General features: G+C 44.1%; 1 protein-coding gene across 1 annotated transcript; it reads right to left on the bottom strand.

Annotated features, from left to right (window-relative positions):
• Positions 1–4,785: 4,785 nt before the first annotated feature.
• Positions 4,786–20,045, bottom strand: LOC133343614 (uncharacterized). The gene is made up of 3 exons (XM_061553308.1): positions 19,898–20,045; positions 13,499–13,664; positions 4,786–12,319 (listed from the first exon to the last, which is right to left on the bottom strand). The coding sequence occupies exons 2-3, from the start codon at positions 13,661–13,663 to the stop codon at positions 11,573–11,575; spliced, it is 912 nt and encodes a 303-aa protein (XP_061409292.1). The 5' UTR covers position 13,664; positions 19,898–20,045; the 3' UTR covers positions 4,786–11,572.
• Between the last annotated feature and the right edge of the window lie 1,454 nt (positions 20,046–21,499).

The following is a 21,499-nucleotide window of genomic DNA, read 5'->3' as shown; positions in this document are numbered from 1 at the left end:
CGTCCGTCCGTCCGTGGGAGGGGTGGTGTTGAGGGTGGTGTTGGAAATGAAAGACTACGAGTCTTTAAATCTCACAGCGTTTCTTGTCAAAACAAACACTTTCAATTAACGTTACACTAGAATACAGTAATTTTTTCTTTAACTCCTCTATACCCGGTCGATATCTCTGTACCGGTACTAAGTATTATTCCTACCAGCCCACCCCGCAGGGTCCTGTTTTGCACCCGTTATCTCTCATCCACCATAATCGTTCAATGATGACAATGCCTGGGGCAGAAAGTCCGAGTTGGTTTTGTTTTGTGTGTCGTTAAGGACTCGTATTGGGAGAAGTGTGCCTTCGCGCTCACTGGAATTTGTCAATATGCCCCTGGGTGTTCAGTTGAGCGTCGTTTAGCCTTGCTCGGTGTCTACGCGCAATCACCTGAGTCTCTTGTCATCGCAGCCGTGGACGACAATCAATTGGCGGAGGAACACTCTTAGGTTTTTTCGGTAAAGTCACGTAGGTAAAAAAAAATCACGACGTTTCGGAGGCAACACAAGTCTCCGTCTTCAGGTGGGACCGTCAAAGCTAAATTTACTTGATACAGTTTTCATTTTATTTTATAATTTTTTTCCTACGTGACTTTACCGAAAAAAATTCTAAGAGTATGAATCCCTGCAGTCACGAAAGCTTCAAATATAGAATTGGCAGATTAACATTGCGTGCAAATGCTGGAATCAAAATATTGCCAAAGAGTGACATTTATTTACCCAACAAAGCCTCACTGAGTCTCAAGACTATTTCAGTTTTTCAGGAGATTGCTGCTACATTGAGAAATCTGACCACGAATTTCTTATAACGATTGTTTTGCTCTTGGGTGGGAGGTAAAAGGGCACCCAGAGAAGAGGGTGACACTCAGCACTGCCATCTATAAACAACAATTTTTTGTTACTATTTTTTATTTTACCAGGAAAAGCCATTTTTAAAAAAGCGGCTTGGCCACAAGTGACAGCCCAGCGAAGTGGCTTATCATGTGGACATTATAGCAACCAAATACTCAAAACGCACGTTGATTCTAAATGTGGAGGGAAAAACCGGAGGACCCGGAGAAAAATCCACGCGACCACAGGGAGAGAGACACACACAAAGTCCAAATATACAGGCATCATTCAGGTTGGGATCGAACCCATGACCTCCTGTATACCAGGTGAGGTTGTTAAGAGGAGTTCTATTGCACTATAATTATATCACATCTACGCATCTACCGCTTACTTCCTTTGCGCTCCTGTGTATTTAAAGGTTCCGTCTTCAGTGTCGCCAGAATGCCACCTTTTTCTTGTTAAATGGAGAAAAGCACGGAGCCAAAAATACCATGATCTTTGTCCACAATGATGCATGCGTCTCTTAGCCAAAACGCGAATCTTTTTCGCAGTTGTGCTCTACAGCCGACCACGTGCTGTGAGCGTCTTCGCCAACTGAAATATATGTTGACAGTGTCCAGACAACAATGAGACCCACAGGATCAGATATGCCCCGAATCTCAATGCACGTTGAGCGAGCGCCATCGGAAGCGATTTCGGACGCCTTTTCCTCGCATTGCTATAAATTAATCAACCGTCGTACGCTTTTGGAGGGGCCACTGGAGGCTGTGCCACTAATTGACTGGCAAGGGCTCTGCGAACGTCATTAAGTTCTTCAGTGGCAGCTGTCAGTGCTCTCTAGGACTTGGCCTCATTTCTGATTGGGTACAATTTGTCGGTTGAAAATGTGTCAAGGTGAGTGGCACGTTGCAATTTTAACTCGGCGGCCTCAGTTCGACGCTGATGTAATTGCGGGACCGTGAGTCATGAGCACTGCTAGAAATGCTTCAGCAAGGTCTGCTGACCAGCGTTACTGCAGTGAGCCGCTCACATGGTTTAGGGCGAGATTTAGGGCCACTCTTGCAAACGAGCCCATTTATGTATGTTGAACTTCTTTCGCACCGTACGTAGCCGACCGCGCTAACCGGAGGTGCGGGGGTAAGGACAACAAACTAAACACAAAAAGCAGTTCTAAAGAAATTCGTTTTCAATTTGTATTTAAAAGTACATCGCTCCAGTGACTTCCTACTATCGGAAGAGCGTTCCAGACGGCCGCAGAAGCGCATTGGAAAGCGCGCGATGCGGTGGCGATCTTTGTTCGAGGGCGAGCCAAAAACATTTTCAGACTACATTCACACTTTAGATTTGAAGTTTTCGTGACTGCAAGGATTCATACCCTTTGTTTTTTTCGGTAAAGTCACGTAGGTAAAAAAATTTAATAAATGTAATCACGACATTTCAGGGGCAACACAGAAGACTGAAGAAGGAAGCTTGTGTTGCCTCCGAAACGTCGTGATTAAATTTATTTACATTTTTTTACCTACGTGACTTTACCGAAAAAACCAAAGAGTATACATTCACGCTTAAAGCGCTAAGAATATCGTGTAATATTCGTAACGCACATTGAGGACGCGTTGTGATGTAAAATGTACCAACGTTGAAATTTGAGACAATGCAAAAAAAACCTTGGTCCAACATCGCCCCCTGCTGTGCACTCAGGGAATAATGCACCGATTGGAAAATGTGGTACCAAAGCGACCCCTTCTGTCCATTGCCTGCACCTGCAGTAGCAACGTCCTGACAAGCAGAGGACGCAACCGGGTACCCGATACCCGTACCCTACCCGATACCCGTTTGCGACTCTGGTGCGGCCGGGTACGGGTAGGCCGTGAGTCACTGGTGAGTAACTGTTCGTCACTCATTTCCCAACGTCTTGTCTCTCCTCACAATTCAAGTTCCTAGAATCAACCCACCCGCGCCTGTAACATGACTTCATCCCAGAGGTCGCAATCAGGTACCCGATACCCGTACCCGGCCGGGTACGGGTAGGGTACGGCCGGTTACGGGTACCCGTTTGCGACCCTGGTGCGGCCGGGTACGGGTAAGGAATCAAAACCCGTTTGCGACCTCTGCTGACAAGACACAAAATGTGAAAACAGCCCCATTGTGCTGTCCACTCCCCAATGGTTTCAAATGTGTGGCGGTCCTCGCAATGTGATGTCTTATCATTGGAGTATGACAGGTGAGGCTCTGCCTCTCCTGACCGCAAGTCCCTGAAACAGACCCACCACTCACGAGGCGAGCCGTCATGGTGACAATGTTGTCAACGGCCAAGATCTACCCACTGCTGGATAGAAGGCTTCTTCGTTGACCTCGGTGGTGATGGAGCATTCGCGCCGCATCTGCACGCGAACCGCGTCGCCGTTAAGGGACCGTCTTCTTCGTTGGTTCTTTCGGTAAAGTCACGTATAAAGATAAAATAAAAAAATAAATATTTTATTTATTATTTTATCTTAAAGTCGCGTATAAACGAAAAATAAAAAGTTAAATATTTATTTTATTATTTTATTTTAAAGTCACGTATAAAGGAAAAATAATAAATTTAATATTTAATTTTTTTTAAAGTCACGTATAAAGAAAAAATAATAAATTAAATATTTTATTTCTTATTTTATCTTAAAGTCACGTATAAAGATAAAATAATAAATTAAATATTTTATTTATTATTTTTTCTTTATACGTGACTTTACCGAAAGAACCAAAGAATAATTCCTGCAGTCACGAAAGCTCCAAAATTAAGATTGGACCGTCTTCTATTCGAAAGTTGCCTCCAGGATGGTCCAGATGTCTCGTGACCCCCCATTTAAATCCATAAAACTTCACATTTCTTTAAAGGTTTGTTTAAAATAGGAACGTGGAAAAATTGTGAGGGGGGTCACTTAATTTGAGGGGGGGGGGGGGGGGGAGGGCACAAGACATTTGGACCACTATTTACATTGGCTGTATCCTCCTTAGCCTCGACCAGTCATCAATCCTGGTGACATGGCCTGTCCAAGGCCACTTATTTCTCTAAAACGCTTTCATTTCACTCACTCTGTCTGTTGTTGTTGTACCCTCAAATCTTGTAACTTAATTTAAACCCACTTCCCAATGTGGTATCGACTGAAAACTTGGTATACTTATGTCATACTGATGACAATACTACATTCAATCATAAAAAAAAAAAATTCACATTCTTTTTTAGATGTTATGTTTCGGCTTGGGTCTAATTGTCCACGGTCAACTGACGTTGGCTGTAATTGCCCACGGTCGCTTACGTTACGGCAAGCTTCGGGGCCACTTCCTGAAGTCGTGGACTTCTTCCATTACTAATACGGTACATTTAATTAAAGGGTTTTTTTTTAAATAAAGTTTTTTTTATTTAATGGGGGGGGGGGGGGGGGGGGGTCACAAGATATCTTGACCACCATTTCCATTGGCTTCATCCCAGAGGTCGCAACCGGGAACCCGATACCCGTACCCTACCCGATAACTGGCTACCCGTACCCGGCTGGGTACGGGTACCCGTTTGCGACCCTGGTGCGGCCGGGTACGGGTAAGGAATCAAAACCCGTTTGCGACCTCTGCTTCATCCCCCATATTTCGTCTCGACCACGGAGACATCCGCTCTGGCGACATGCCCTGCCCCAAGGTCCCAAACTTCCATACAAAGGGGTTTTTGGGTGACATCGCGTAAATATAAAAGTCGTTCAATACCGCCAACAACAAATCAGCAAGCTCTGTAACGTAAACAAAACGTGGTGATTCGCTTGTAGGACCTCAGAACAACGGTGTGCTGGAGAGTAAACCAACATTGGCCGATGTTACTTATTTAGAACGCCGTCTGGCACGTAAGTTTTTGAATACACGTGTAGTGTCTTGTAAAATCAGACGGGACACGTTGCAACAGGTCACCTTCTTACACTTTATTAAAAATATTCTTGCAGCAGCTGTAGGCACTCCTAGAACTATCTTACACGGTCACTTAGGGGCCGTCCATAAATGACGTCACACACCTGGGGAGGGGGTCAAGACATTTGTGACGGTGGGGGGGAGGGTTTGAGAAATGTGACGTCACATCAAAATGCTCAACTTTAAATAAACAGAATTGTTATAACACTAATTTTCATGATTAACTATTTGATTATTTAAATTTACTAAGGGCACCTTTTATTTATTTAATGAAGGATCATTTTGCTTTTTCATGGGAGAGTGGAGAAGCATAAATTTAGGGGAAAAAATGATTGTTATTAAACATTTTGATTCTAATGATTCTACCAGGGCTTTTACTTGTGAAATGAATGCGATTTTTATAATTGCACTCTACACTTTGCTTCGTTCTACTACAAAGTTTATAGTATTTTCTTATAGTTATAATTATTTTAAATCTTTTATAATTAAGAGAATTTCTATTTAATATTCTAAACATCTGTAGCTTTAATTAAGACGTTGAATATTTTCAAGTGTATTTTATGAAAAATTTCAGCTTTCCAACACCTTTCTAATGTTTTCTTACATCAGTGTAGCCCCACATTAAATACACACGACAATAGTTTAAAGTGCTTCGAAGCATGTTCTATTTTCAAAATAGAAATATGGTTTTTGGGGGGGGGGGGCGGAGCTTTGTGACGTCATATCTGAGGGGGGGGTCTGACTTTGTGACGCCGTGAGGTCAGATATTGGCCAAAATCGCGTGACGTCATTTATGGACGACCCCTTAGATCCAAGTTCCACTTCACCTATCCTGAACCTCAGCAGCTCTGCTCCCAGCGTCTTCTCAGAGGCTTGCAGTGCCTCGGCAGCTTCTCACACTCCACCACTACCCTTGCCTACCCCCATCAGACCCATTGACTCGTCTGCGCCGGGCATGAGATGCGAGATCACCCATCACCCAGCCGTGACTCGTGATGGTTGAGCTCCGTCGACGGCTTGAGCAGCAGTGGCGAGATGTCTTCACTCTCATCCCCAGCAAGAACTCGCTCAGCTCCCGCACGTGTCCCGACATCCTCCTGCCAATTATCGGAGAGTTCTCGTGTCTCTTTAAGGCTAGCGCCTTTCAGATCATTAATAAGCCCTTATCGCCCGTCTCCCTGGCAAACACCTCCTGTGTCAGAGTGCACAACCACTGGAGCCGGTTTGCACCCACTTAGGCGGAGATTTGTGCCTACAATTATTTTATTTTTTTATGAATTGTAATTTTTTTACCTACGTGACTTCACCGACAAGTATGAATCCTTGCAGTCACGAAAGCTTCAAATCTAGAATTGTTCGTACAACCCCATGCGGCACACACACACACCCTCGGATAAGTGTGCACACCGCGTATTTAACTCTACACACGCAGGCATGTATGCCTCTCGGTACAATTGCAAGCTTGCATTTGTCTAAAACGCACCCAAACTGAACTTGTAGTCCCATCCAATCTCAGTTTAATACGTAGAATTTCGCGAACAATACTATTCATAAAGGTTCTTGGGTTCGATCGCGTTTTCTAAATGTCGCAATCGTCCACCACCCGAAACGGCCAATTGGTAAAAAAAAGTGTCACATTGACAAAAAGTTCACTACCTTAGCCCACCGGTGTGTTGAAGAGTGAATCCACGTTCACAATTTTAGTGCGACGTTTCGCTGGTAATTACATCCATCATCATCGGGCAATTTGCCAGAATAGTGAAGCCCTCCACTTGCTCCCGGTCCTACAACCATCTCACCAAGCCACCAATTTTTTAACTGCAGTCCCCATCCCTAATCCGAGGCCTCTGTGCACGCAAGGGTCATTGCCCCAAATGTCACCGACATTTGTCCTTAAGGCGGCATCAGAGAATGGTTTTATTTTCAGGCTTCCTGCATCACATGCCCACCCCACCTTGCCCGACTCGGTGCAACGCTGCGCTTACTCCGCCAGGTGGCGTATCAACTCAAGAGCGCACATGGGGAATTGTCCGTAATCTGATTAATTTAACCTTGAAAGAAAATGCATTTTTTTACAAATAAGGAAATACATAATTGTATTATTCAAATAGCATTAAATCTTGATAACTAGTTGAAATCCTGACCAGGGTCATTCGTGTAATCTCCAAATTAGCACATCAGCACGCAAGCATGCCCGATGTTGAATACGTTACTTGGTGAACCTTGGCATCTCTTAACTACAAACTCATTTGGCAGTTCACCAGGCATCGATTCAATGCCCGACTGCCCACGTCAAAACCAGGATTCCGCTTGTACAGAATACTATCCAAATATAATCACAGAGGGCCGTGGGTATATACGGAGACGTCTGCTCATTTGACAAGTTCAACTTTCGCTATTAGTTTATGCTCGCCAACGTTAGCGGGAAGTGTAACGCGGCGAGTTGAGAGCCGTCTACCCTACCGTGGTAAATCCAATGTGTTCCGTGGAGCAGTGGTGGTGTGTGTGTGCACACAGGTCAGATAATAAATGGACACGGGACACACAGACGCACACAAACCAGGTAAGCGCTATCAGCAGCCGTACCGGTTTCACTGGTTATAGCTTTTTTGAGGATTTGGGGGGTGGGGGGAGGGAAGGGTGCAAGAGGGGACAAAGAGGGGTAGCAGAAGTGAGAGGGGATAGCAAGAGGTGGCGGATGGCGAGGGGAGAGCGTTAGCAGAGGTCAAGAGAGCAGAGTGAAACAGGTAAGCAGGAGATCAGAGGTAGGATGAACAGCTGAGAGAGGCGCGCAAGTGCTGTGGTGAGCAGTGTATGGCAGAGTTGTATGTGCAGTGGGTAGGCAATGTTTGCAGACTTAATTTGGAGCTTACGTGACTGCAGGAATTATTCTTTGGTTCTTTTGGTAAAGTCACGTATAAAGATAAAATTTAATTTATTACTTTATCTGTATACGTGACTTTACCGAAAGAACCAAATATTGTTTGCAGAGTTGAACGTCGGTGTAAAGTTGAAAGGTGATGCGTAGGGTTAGTGTGGTGTTTAAAGCAATGGATGAGTTTTGCATCGAGGGACCAGAATCTACAATGACTGTGCGCAGTGTTTGCTGATGGCAAGGCGTGTGCAATTGAATGGCAATGCAAAGTGTGTATGTATTATCCACAGGTGATCGTGTGTCGTGGTTGAAGCATGTCAAGTGATGTGCATCGACTGCTGGTAACACATGGAGAGAATGTTGCGTGGTGTAATGCTTACGGTAATATGGTGCTGCGGAAATTGTTTGGGCATGTCAACTGTTGTTGAATATAGATGTTGTAGGTGACCAATAATGTACACATAGCTATGTACGTAACGGGTATTTTTAAAAAAAGTGGATGAAGCGATGGACAGTGGTCAGACTGGTGGAGTTTAAAGACCCTGATGCGGTGCGCAAGCATTGGGGCGAGAGTTGGGGCGACATCATTAATATGAACATGGCTGGAAATGTAATAGATTGAATGGTTGGCATTTGTAAATGTATTTAGTGGAGAGCGAATGTTTTGTAGAGACAGTAGAGAAGCAAAGCAAGAGAAGAAAAATAAATTTGGAATTAGGCAGAAGTATTTTTTTTGGTTTTTTTCCTTTTTTCTCTTCCAAAGTTTAAGGGGAAATTTGCTTGAAACAATACGCTCACTGCATTTTGCAGGGCTCCATTTTTTCCAAGTGCGCATTCGTGTTAAAATTGCACCCAGGTTCAATTTAACCATGTCTGCGCAGATCTCAAATTGTACATTGGCCCGTACACAAAGCCAAATTGTGGTAAAATGTCACTATTAAGCAAATAGGGCGTGCATGATTTAAAACTATTTTAAAGTACAATCCAATTCAGATTTTTGTTTTACTGCACACTCCTTGTGATGGATTCAAATAGTTTTGGGTTGGCATATGTACAATTGTAGCCAATTTGATACCAAGGTGCAAATTAAATCACGATAGTATCCTTTACAGTGATAGAATGCCGAGTTCATGATTGCATTCATTTCTAAAAATGGGATTTTTAAAAATTCAAAATCTGGTCAAGTCCTGTTGTAATTGTATGCAGATTAAACGTTAAACGTCTCTGCAGTGCGCTTAAGGGTTTGGTTGACAAACCAGCGTTCCTTAACACCTCGATTGTTCACAGTTTGAGTGTCAAATCTGGCCAATTGCGTGGGGTTAAGACAAATCAATTGAAGCACCTTCACATTTTTTTCAGTTGAAAGGGCCATCACAAATCCGTAATACATTTCCGCATTTTTGAAAAGATCCACACCTTTCTTGTAAAAAAAAAAAAACCCCAGTTATTTTCTTCATATGCATCTTATGTACATGTGAAATACTTTACAATTGGCAAGATGTGAAGAAAATAAATAAAAACATATTTACACAAGGTGTGAGCAAGACTGGCTGGCAGTAACCTGGTCGACTTGGTGTCACCAGTACACGCAAGCTGCCGATGCTTTTCAAAGCATTTAAATGACAGTTTGCAAATGCAGACCTCTGGTCATGGATGTGGCAATTTCTCTCCCCCCCCGTCATGTTCCAATCTTAAATTTAATTTCACTTTTAAAAAATGTTGCCGCTCACATCCACGACCGTTTAAAACAGCTGCTTCACATTGACTTAAAAAGCCTGCCAACTTTTTATCTTCCACAAAAATAGATTTCAAAATTAAAATATACAATATCAATATTTTTCTCTGCTCCTGTCTGTACACATGTGCGCACACTACATACACCCCCCCCTATTAAACTAAACGTCATACCGTACACTAAAAAAACAAGTCGTCCAATAAAGGCTCAGTCATCAACACCAGTCAAAGTCATCGTCAAATACGTGCCTTTAAGAGTTCCATTCTAACTGCACGAAAGCCTTCCAAAGCCCATGCGAACATCCCGTTTCGATTATAAATGCATTAACAGACTTTGAAACCCATTGTTTGCCTCAAGCTAATGTAATCTCAGAAAACAATCGTCATATCAAAAGCTCAAGGCAATCAAGTGGGCCCCAAATTTTTAAATGCATTCACGTCCACACGATCTTCCGGACAATCAAGGTAATAAGTAAACTATAAACAGAACAACAAAAGCACCGCCAGACAGAATTTTCAAGTACAAGCCAACACCGATTCCTGGCAAACGCCAACTTAAGGATAGTAGTGGCTTGTACCAACCACTGGCAAGCAATGTTTCAGGTTTGTTAATAGGTTGAGGCACCAGCTGGCGTGCCACCATATCCATCATCCCACTTGACCTGGGCTCTTTAAAGACGTTTCAGTCAGGATATTTGTGATAAAGTTGAGCACGTGAAGGTTTCATTTTGATGCCAACTCTTCAGGAAAAAAAGGTCCCACTGGTGATTCCAAGCCGATCCATTTTTCCTCCCCCCCCAACCACCCCCCATTCATCTTCAGTCTTCTATTCAAATAAACAAGTCTTCCGCGTCAAATGCTGTTGTTACTGCTTGTGTAAAACGGACGGCGTGTTTATGTACAGAGATGACGTTTTCGCGATATTTTGCGTGGGATCAAAAAAACTGGTTCTCACTTGGTTGCTGCTTTTCAGCCTTTAAAAGTTGCTGTTTTGCAATTTAGCCAAAAATTGTACAGATAAATTTGGATGAAAACGGACCACCAGATTTGGTATGTTGAAGCTGTGACCGCACAGGGCAGCTTGGGCAAGTGCTTGTCATCAAATGGGGAGCGTTAAGATTAGCCGAAGACTCTTTGGCACACAAACACTTCCTAACACATATGCACACACAACAGTGCTTTGCAGTTACCACACACACGCACACACCAAGCAAAGCCAATAACGTGCACACAAAGATGCCCCCAACTCAGCCCCAGTGCAGACAGTGAGCACCTGTTAAGGCTGGGGACGGCACATAAGAGAGTGGTGTGGCCAGCACCACCAACGCCCTTTTTTGCCATCCTGGTACTGATGTGCATACAACACCACACCAGGTACTTAATTTAGGTCGAGTTGACCTAGGGGAGGACCCAAACCAGATTCAGATATCACCATGGCCAGTAACTGAATCTGGGTCATTTTGGGTATTGCAGTGCATCAAAGCCCAGACCACCACTCCCCATTACATCCCCGTACAAGTCATAAAAACACTGGCAGTCAACATGTCAGTGCCAAGTGCACTTTTTGCCATAGCTGTACACACAGTACAGGCCAAGGCCAGTTGCCCGACTGCAGATTTTAAAAAATGTATTTAAAGAAATGTTATTACTCGTGCCGATTTCATCAGAACTTAAAACATTGCCACAGACAGAATCACATTGTGATTGGCAACTGGTCGACCTTGTTTAGCGACAACTTAGATCAAATTTCGCAAGGGATTAAACAAGATTCCAACGCAAAACATCTCCAACTCTTATGACATTTCACCCCCCCCCACCCCCACCCTGCCTTATAATATAAAAGGCCCCAACTTTTTCACTTCACAAGCAAGCACACGGTGTTGTGCACACCCCCCTCCGCGCCTTAAAAAGGCCATCATCTTGCCTGTCTACAGTGATCAAACATCTTCTGAACGATTAAGAGTCCATTTAAAATCTAGTCACCACACCGGGATGCCCACACATTCCTTCAGAAGGCAGAAGGATCGAGTTGCCTGAAACCCCTTTTTGCACGCCTACACATGTTGTCGTCTGTCCCAAGTCCAAAATAAATTGAGCAAAGACCATTAACGGCACGCGTCTCGTTCCGTTTGGTCGGTCGCGGTCTCTGCTCTTCACGTCTCCTCCTCCTTCCTACGCCTGCACTTTGAGCAACATCTTCAGCTGCGACGTCATTTCGCTGTAGTACGTGGCGGCGTGCGGCGGCGGCGGCAAATATGCGGCAAAACTGTTTGCCGGAAAGCGCGCGCCCAGCGCGCAAGCAATCACCGCCGTGGCTGCCGCAGTAGCCGTCGCAGCGCTCTGGGACTTGGCCCCGGCATCCTCGAAACATTTCGCAGGAGAGCTCTTTGGCGCTGGATCCTCGGCAGCGTCGCCTTCGCCGCCGCCGCTCCCCTTGCGACTGCCACCAGCGGTGCTGGAGACCCAGTGCACGGGCGGCGGTGGCAGCACGCTCGGAGACGGTGGCTCGCTAAATTTGGCTCCGGCGTAAGCAGGCCATTCGCCACCTTCGCGAGGCGAGCGGGAGAGCGGAGAGCCGGCCTGCCGGGGAGACGACGCTTGGCAGAAACCGTTTGTCGTCGATGGAGGGGAGCGGCGGGGGTCGAGGGAGCGAGGGGAGTGCATGGCTTGGGGCGAGCGAGAGGAAGGGGAGTGCACTGTTTGGGGGGAGCGGGAGGGAGGGGAGTGGACGGTTTGTGGGGAGCGGGAGGGAGGGGAGCGGATGGTTTGGGGGGAGCGGGAGGGAGGGGAGCGGACGGTTTGAGGGGAGCGGGAGGGCGGGGACTGCGAGGCAGGGCTCGGGGTGGAGCTCAGGTAGGGCGAGCGACGCGAGGGAATGGAGACGGGAGAAGAGGTGCTGGTGGAGAATTGCACGATAGCCTGCGCACGCACACACACACACCTGGATTAAATCGGCTGCAATGCCATTGCACCAACATCATCAACCGGATGCCATGCCGAACTTTTTACTTTGAATAGTAAAGTATGACGAGCTTCAGATGACGAAGTTTGATGTCAAGTAAAACTACTAGAACCTGTGTTGGGACAGTAGAATGTATTTATTTTACCTTTCTCAGCAGGCTCTTGCTTTGCCGTTTGCCAAGGGACCAAATTAAAAATGACAGGAGCTTTCAATTCAATAGTTATTTCTACAGATTACTAAGACGGCCATATTCTATTATTCTGTAGGTTGCGGTTGTGTTGTATAGCATTGTTTGCAGACTCCACCAAGTGTTTGCATGGTGTGTATTTAAAGGTCTTATCAACAGCATACGTTGCCCTTGTCACCATGTTAAAGGGAGACAAAAGAACACCCTCAAAAATACCAAACTATTGCTGGAAACTTGGCAACGATTAGTAAGTTCTCGTGGCTGTAGCGTATTGGACAGCACGATGTCTAATGTTCCACTCCATATGCTGGGAGATTATTCAGCACGTACGATGAAGAGAGTTGCAATTACTGGCCAAACGTCACTCAGATTGTAAATGTTGTAGCTTTACTCTACAACACACTGGTGTGGTACGAGTAACGCACTGGCATGTTCTGTTTACGTGACAAACCTCAACTAATTTGCGGTCAGGTGATGGCAGGTTTAAACGACACGTTAATATATTTAGGCAATCCAACCCAAAAAACGGGTACTATGGATTCGTCTTTTCATAAGGCGCAGCACACCCCAAAAAAGGGCTTCACATCACAGCGGCGCACAGTAAAATACATCCAAATGCAACATCTCCACATTAATTCTAGATTTGAAGCTTTCGTGACTGCAAGGATTCATACTTAGTTCTTTCGGTAAAGTCACGTAGGTAAAAAATGAAATTAAAATTAATAAAAATAAGATGTATTATTTTTATTAATTAAAAATAATAAAAATTAAAATTAATAAAAATAAGATTTATTATTTTTATTTTATTTTTTTCATTTTTTACCTACCTGACTTTACCGAAAGAACTAAGAGTATATCTCCACGTTACCCAACAATCTGATAAACACAGCAAATGAGCGCCACCATATCCTGGACCCCACCGCAGCATCACTGAAATTTCCCTAATCACCTGCGCAGCAGTGCCATGTTTGGCGTTCCCCGGGCGCCGTAGCCCGTCGCCCCGCCCGCCCGGCGGATGTTGCTGTTGGCCGCCACGACGTGGCTGGCTGCGGGGCTGTCCGTGGCGTGGGGGTGTAGCCCCCGTGGCGACCTCTGGAGGCTCGAACCGTGTCATCCTAACACGGGGGGGGGAGGGAAGAGGGCACAAAAGCGAGGGGTGAGAGGACATGGTTAGGGTATGGTGGTAACAACTGTGCTCATGACAAACAATTTTATGAGAATAGGTTTTTTTTCTGGCAACAAACAGATGTTAAATCACCAAACTGAAATCTTTTACAAGGAATCATGTCTGCATTAACCACAATACTTGTGGTCAGAATGCTGACAAAAAACTCTGATAATATATGCATTGTCTTTGAAACCGATTGGTCCACACCAGAGACGACTTTCTTTTGAGCCTAGTCTCAAAACGGTGTTAGACCAGAGGACGCCAAAAGGCATACAGTAACAAAGTGAGAATAGGAAAACCTTCTCATATTTTGCTACTGGCAAAGGAGGTCCCATAATGTAACAATTTTCATTTTTCCAGTTCAGGCCCACCGAGTTTATGGAGCTCCTTTTCACAAGCGCCCTGGCCACAAATGATAGCTCAACAAAGTGGCTTATCGTGTCGAAATGTATAGTAGCCGAATACTCTTAAACGCATGTTTCTAAAACGGGAGCCGGAGAGAAAATAAAATCCAAGCCATTAAAAGGGAGACCATTAAACGACCTACAACAACATACCAGACAAGGGAGTTAACATCGCCAGATGGTTCCCCCCCACTCCCCGCTCCATTCGCACCCAATCCCTCACCAAACCTCAGGAGCTAAACATTTGAACAGTGTTTGGAAATGGTGACCAGTATATGCAAAGGTCGCAGGCTGCTACGGGGCGACAACATCGGCAGCACGAGGCACTTCCGCAAATTCAGTGGTCGTGTTTTATTGTGCCCACGCCAATGCGCTTCTGCATTCAACGACTTGGACCAGCGTTAAGTATGGCCAATTGCTACCTGCCCCCCTCCCCTCCGAACTCCAACCAACTCGAAGGGCATTTTAATCTGGTTAAAAAAGAATAATTGAATGTGCTATTAAGTAAGAACCATCGCCAAAAACGTCACCTATTCGTTTCCTAAGGTAGTGTTAACAAATTTAGAATACGATTAGATATTTGGTTGTTTTTCGCCCCGATATCCATTTGCGTCATCAAATGCGCTTGTTTTTTTATGTTATTTAATTTGTCACGCGCATGGGTAAATCAACTTTTTCTCCGCAGTTATTATTCAGTTAAAAACATAAACTTTAATCTAAAACTTAAACCTAAAACTTGATTGAGTATTCTTACTTCATCGATTCTGTCCACAATCGATCACTGTCCGGTGGCAAAGTGGAAATGAAAAACAATGCATCAACTAAAAGGTGAAGTTTATTTATAAAAATTTTTAAGTCGATTAAGTAAAGGTCAAGTAGCTCAGGGGGAACGGTACTGACAAGCTTATTTATAGATTAACTTTTTTTAGTCAAACGCTTGGGGGGGAGGGTTGTGTTTTTAGTTTCGGCAATGTCAACATTCCGTGACGTCACAAAGCGTGGTCTGATCTCACCACGTGACTCCTCCCCCACGGCCCAACCGCCCCCCTAGACAAAATGTCGCCACGCCCTCACGGCGCATGCGCAGAAGTTGCCACATCCGGGACAGCGCGGGGCTGCGAAATGGCGGACGCAGCCCCCCCCCCGCCTCCCGCCCCACTGCGCATGCGCACAGCAAGCCACAATTGGGGGCTTATTTACAATTGGGAGGAATACAAACCCTATGAGCTATAAAGCTCTTTTGGTCATAGATGTGGGGGGGGGGGGGGCATGTCAGAAACGATACAATACAAACCAATAGAAATGCAAAGTATAGGAAAGGTAAACAAGTCGTTTAAAAAGATATTTAAATAAAAAAAATTTTTGTATCTAACCAGGTACGGCCCACTGAGCTATTGACTTATTATTCAGAAGCAACCTGGCCACAAATGATAGCTAAACGAAGTGGCTTATCACGTGGAAATGTATAGCAGCAAAATTATCTAAACGCGTGTTTTTAATATGCTATACCCGTACCACGTTCAATTACGGACACCAATAAAAATACATTTAACCAGTGGGAAGCCTACATCATAAAAAAACACAATTTTCTACAGCACTTTCGTCCAATAAGTCTAACTTGTCAGACAAGACCGAATTTTAATTGGCAAACGTTCATTTTGGGATAACATTATTGAAAGAGATCAAAACAGATTGAGAAATTCTCCAGTGACCATCACTTTTAAGATCTAAGCAAATCCATGCCTGGCAAAACAATGCAGCTAAATCCATGGCATACAATAACACATTACCCATGGTGAATCTTGATACATGTACCCCCTTTTGTAAATCCATTGCTAATGGGGGGGGTTGCCTGACCATACTTCACCACTCTGGTCAGTGCTGGAGTTTGTTAAGGCCGTTTTTCCCTGTTACATTTTCATCATCACATCCTGACAATCTTTACAAAAAACACTTAAGTCGAAACTACGTACCCCCAACCAACCATTCGTGCCTAGATAGTCATAACCACCACATACCGGTTTCTGTAGTGTTGTGAAATGCGGTTTCAGTCGAAACATACAATACCACATTGTTATCGCAACGACTCAGAAACCCTATGACTCAAGAGAGAACCATATACGCACACCCACATACAATGACCCATGTCCATATTTGGGATCCATACCTACATAGGGTGACAATACAATCGACTTGAGACCCACAGAACACCTATTATAATACAAGTAGAAACGTCTACACGCAATGCTAATTTAAATCAACATCGCAACACAAGCGGTGTTTTTTACAACCGTGCTTTTAACAACAATGCCATGTCAGAAGATTTCGTTGGGTCACTGACTCATGATCATAGCTTCCCTCTTGCATGGTGGGGAATTCCCAGCCACTATCCTGGTAATGCCCTGTGTAGACTCAACGTGTCCTTATACCACATACGTACTAGTCAATATTAACGTCTATTTCGTCACTAGGCAATCTACTTTATAAGCACTGCAATAGCTTGCACCTATTAAGCTAGTGGGGCAGTTGTAAGCACTTGAAGATAGTTAATATCACCAAGTTGGCATCGCACAATAACTTGTTAGTGCTAAACAGCATTAGGCAAGTACTTCATGTACTAGACGTATTACCTTCAAAACACATGTTAATACTAAGAGTAGGTTTTCCCCTTGTTTCTGGCAAACAAAACGTGCGTCAAGATGTTAAAATACCGAACCGAAACCTTTCGCAAGGAATCATGTCTGCATTAACTACATATACTTGTGGTGAAAATACAAACGAAAAACCACATGCTCCCACAGGATATGCATCGTCTTTGAAACGGATTGGTCCACACCAGAGACAGCTTTCTTTAGAGCCTAGTCTCAAACAATGTTAGACCAGAGGACTCCACAAGGCAAACAGCACCAAGACAATCCACCATGAGGACGACGAGAGCTCAAGGTGAGCAGTTATTTATATTTCATTTTTTTCAAGTTTCATTTATTAGGTATAGCCCTGTGAGCCATTCGGCTCTTGAATCGGGTGCAACCGCAACAACCAAAAACATGAACAAGAAAACATCTTAAAGTGACTGAGTGCAAACAGAAAATCCAAGAAAAGACAGCAAAATATTGCAGAAAAAACACCGTACACCAACACTGTGTGCAAAAATCCCAGTGGGATGCAAGTCAAACAACAACAACAACCACAAGACAACTTAGATTAAGGCCATCAGTCTAACTCTGTACGACAACAAACATGGCCAAACCAAAAAACGTTTCGAAAATCACCATTATTTGAACACTATACTCTTTGCACTTATATAAGTTCACAACTTTGTCTATTTGTGATTAACGCTGCACTTTTCGTAGTTTCCATGCAGGGGGCGGTGCAAACCTACGCGCCCACTGCATTAACGTTGGAGGCGCAGGGACAGGCGTTCCATCACGTTGTAATCGATCAGCAAGACGGCGGTCTTCTCGCATGGCCAGCAGCTGTATGTCGCCTTATCGATCCCCGCAATCCCAAACAGGTGAAAGTCCGCATCGAACCGAACACCCACAGCAAGGCCATCTACTTAACGACGAGAGAAAATCTGCTTAGTTCTTTTGGTCAAGTCACGTAGAAGGGAAATAATAAAATACCAAAATTAAAACATAATAAAATTTATATATAATTTTAAAATAAAATAAAAATAAAACATAATAAATTAAATATTTTATTTCATTTACTAAATATTTTATTTAATGTTTTAATAATAAAATAATAATAAACCATAAGACATTTTTATTTTTTATTTTATCATTTCCCTTCTACGTGACTTTACCGAAATAACCAAGAAGATGAATCCCTGCAGTCACGAAAGCTTTAAATCGAGACGAGAGAAAATTCACACGAAATGTCGTCTTCAAGATATAAATGAAAGCTTTCAATTAAGAAATCAAATTATCCAATTCAAAACATCACACAAATCAATGATGTTTCATTTTAAAACAAGTTAAGCTAGTCAACAGCGCTCAATAGTATTGTAGAGTTAAAATTCTGCTAAGGCCAGCCCATCATCTCTTGGGGGTTAAATTAAGTACCACTTAGTAGGGAAGTCAACACGTGGCTGACTTGATTACTACGTGAGGTCAAGTTATTAATAGCGGAAACGCATTTCATTGGGCTGGTCAATAACTATACGTATTTAGTTAGTACCACCAGCATTGACGAATTAGTACCAATTAATTATTATCGATGCCGTATATGTAATGGGGCTGGTTTGTGCAAATATCATTTGTGTATCGATTGAGTGCCGTACGTCGGTGCTAATTGAAGAAAATAATCTCAAACCATTATTTTTAGATTAAAAACGTGGAAACCTTTAAAAAAAACACTTTAAAACCACCTACACTGGAAAGGGATAAAATTGTTTCCCATAAAGTAGATTACAATTTATATACAACTCGAATCTTTCACAGATTCTGTTCCGGACCAGGATGGTGAAGTATGTTTTAAAAAACACATCAACATCGAGTGTGTTGAGGTTTCTTTCATCAAGTTGGGGGGGGGGGGGGGGGTTGCCAAAAGGATTTGTACAAATGTGTTGTTGTCTATTAGCTGTAAAAGGGGAAAATCAGTTAAATAATAAGAGTTTACACTACACAGGCAGTACAAAGTCCTGTGTTACCCCCCCCCCCCCCGTGTTAAACATTAAACAAGTCCTACGTTTGACCAAAAGAACAACACTAAAACTTTTGGACTACAAACATTAATACAATTACAAGTTCTTTCGGCGCCAAATGCAACACAATGTAAGCCTTTACACTACGAGACCTCCTTTACCAGTGGCAAAATATAGTGATGATATGCACTGTGCATATCATTATCAGAGTTGTTTCTTTGTCTGCTTGTGTCGTGGTTATTGCAAACATGATCCCTTGTATAAAGGTGTCAGTTTTTGTACCAGTTGTAAGGGTAAAAACCTACTACAATGTAAGCCATCAAGTAACCCTGTCAATAGGGTTTAAGGGTCTTGGTACATCATTTAAACCTTTTAATTCAAACATTAAATTTGCATTTTTTTGTTCTTTGCCGTGGTACTTTAAAAGCGACTGGATCTACAAGCTGAACGTTTACGTGATTAAAAGTCGCTTGTCAAAACCCATAAAAATAACATATTGATGTAGGGTAGAGACAACATGTTTGCTTATTGCTGGATATGTAGGTCAACCAAGCTGACATTTTTACTTTGTAGATGATAAAGTTACTCGCACAGGAATTAGTCAAAACGTTAGATTTTAAAAAAATTGGTGTCTTAAAATGCAAGTTAGTGTAATTCAATAACTACGTAAACAATTAACGACTATAAAAATAGCAACGCTCATCGATGGCTGCGCTTGTTTTGTTTACACCGTCAATTTAATTTTTAAAAAGTCCAACAATGTTCGCTTTACTCCTACTAATAAGTAGCAACTATAAGTGTATTTAATTTTGCGTTAATTCCCGTATAGCATCGACATACGCCCCCGACTACACAACACGGGCGCCAAAAGCAGTTCGCAACAAAGACTCCAGCTTCTCAAAAACAATTTAAACCTTCACACGCCGACGTATTTAGCAGTAGGCGACAGCTTAAAACATTTTAAATAACTGCGAGGCAATCGCAATCCTCAACATCGGGTCAAGAACGACAACAAGCGGAGCGCCGAAGCAGGATAAACAAAGACACAATGGCGACCCAACAACAACCATCAAGACGTCGACGGATTATCAAAACAAAAAATAATAAAAACCTCTCCTCACAACTCACCTCCTTCTCGCCCTTGAAACCTTGTCAAGCCGACGGGACTTCGCAAGCTACACACAAACGCCTACTAAAACACGACAACGACGACTTAAGATTGCGTTGACGAGTCCACGACTACTTTTGCCGAGGCGACCACCGCGGCCACCTCACGACGACTGCGCCGAAGAGGCGCGCGACGGCGTCTTTTATAGAATCCACCGCGTTTTTTTTCTGACAGTGGCATCTTCCGGAAGACGATGACCGCATAGGTTAACGGAGACCCTCCCCCTCTGCCCCGGGACTTCTACCTCATCCGGAAGATTCTACCTCTTCCAGAAGACGCTACCGCCACTGAGTGTTTTTTTTACCGGTAGAGTCTTCCGGAAGACAATGACCGCATAGGTTAACGGAGACCCTCCCCCTCTGCTCCGGGACTTCTACCTCTTCCGGAAGACGCCACCGCCACTGAGTGTTTTTTTAACGGTAGAGTCTTCCGGAAGACGATGACCGCATAGGTTAACGGAGCCCTTCCCCCCTCCCCTCTGCCCCGGGACTTCTACCTCGTCCGGAAGATTCTACCTCTTCCGGAAGATGCTACCGCCACTGAGTGTTTTTTTTAACGGTAGAGTCTTCCGGAAGACGATGACCGCATAGGTTAACGGAGCCCCCTTCCCCCCTCCCCCTCTGCTCCGGGACTTCTACCTCATCCGGAAGATTCTACTTCTTCCGGAAGCCGCTACCGCCACTGAGTGTTTTTTTTTACGGTAGAGTCTTCCGGAAGACGATGACCGCATAGGTTAACGGAGCCCCCCTCCCCCTCTGCCCGGGGACTTCTACCTCATCCGGAAGATTCTACCTCTTCCAGAAGACGCCACCGCCACTGAGTGTACGGTAGAGTCTTCCGGAAGACGATGACCGTGTAAGTGAATGGAGCCCCATCTCCCGCCGTGGCTTCTACCTCTTCCAGAAGATGCTTCCGTTTTTTTGCTCCCCCCCCCACCCCCTGAGGTCGAGCCCCGCCTTCGCACGTACGCCTCATTTGCATAACTGGAGCGCGAATTCCGTCAGGGCGATTGTGATTGGTTGCCGAGAAAGATGGGGGGAGGGGGGGTGTTGTGAACCGCGGGTTGAGATGCGAATTGTCGCTCGTGATTGGTTGTTGCTAACAAAAAAAAATGGAATTAACCAATCAGAGAGCTCCGCGCGCTGTCGTCAGGCGAAGGAGGACGAAGGGGGGTTGGCGTCGCGCGTGCTGATTGGCTAATCCGCTGGTCACGCGTCGAGGCTTGAGCTGCATATTGTTATGTCCGGCACAGTGAAGGCTCTCCCTTAAAAGACAAACTAAACTCATCTCGATGTGCAATGTTTTTAAACGTTTGTTTTAAATTAAAGTCGTAATGCAGGAGAGCTTGAGACTTTGCACATTTAGGGTAGGTTGATATTTTTAATGAAGTAATGCATTGACACTCTTACTATAGCAGGGAAACTGAGTGTACAATTTGCATTAATACGCTCTGCATGAACTTAAAACTGTGCAAAGCTGCAATTTCGTTAAGTTCAACATTCGGCTTTAACTCTTAAATTGTAATTCTACGTGTACATTCCACGGATATTTTCCCCCAGACT

This window comes from Lethenteron reissneri, chromosome 2 (genome assembly GCF_015708825.2).
Source record: "Lethenteron reissneri isolate LAM-NWPU_2019-01 chromosome 2, ASM1570882v1, whole genome shotgun sequence".
In the NCBI taxonomy this organism is placed as follows: domain Eukaryota; kingdom Metazoa; phylum Chordata; class Hyperoartia; order Petromyzontiformes; family Petromyzontidae; genus Lethenteron; species Lethenteron reissneri.
The sequence above is the reverse complement of the archived record's forward strand: the minus strand, read 5'-3'. Positions and strand labels throughout refer to the sequence as shown.

Excerpts from the sequence above, each read along its gene's own strand:
- LOC133343614 (XM_061553308.1), bottom strand. The coding sequence starts at position 13,663 with ATGACACGGTTCGAGCCTCCAGAGGTCGCCACGGGGGCTACACCCCCA. Across the intron at positions 12,320-13,498 it reads AACATGGCACTGCTGCGCAG|GCTATCGTGCAATTCTCCAC; the intron begins GTGATTAGGGAA and ends GTGCGTGCGCAG.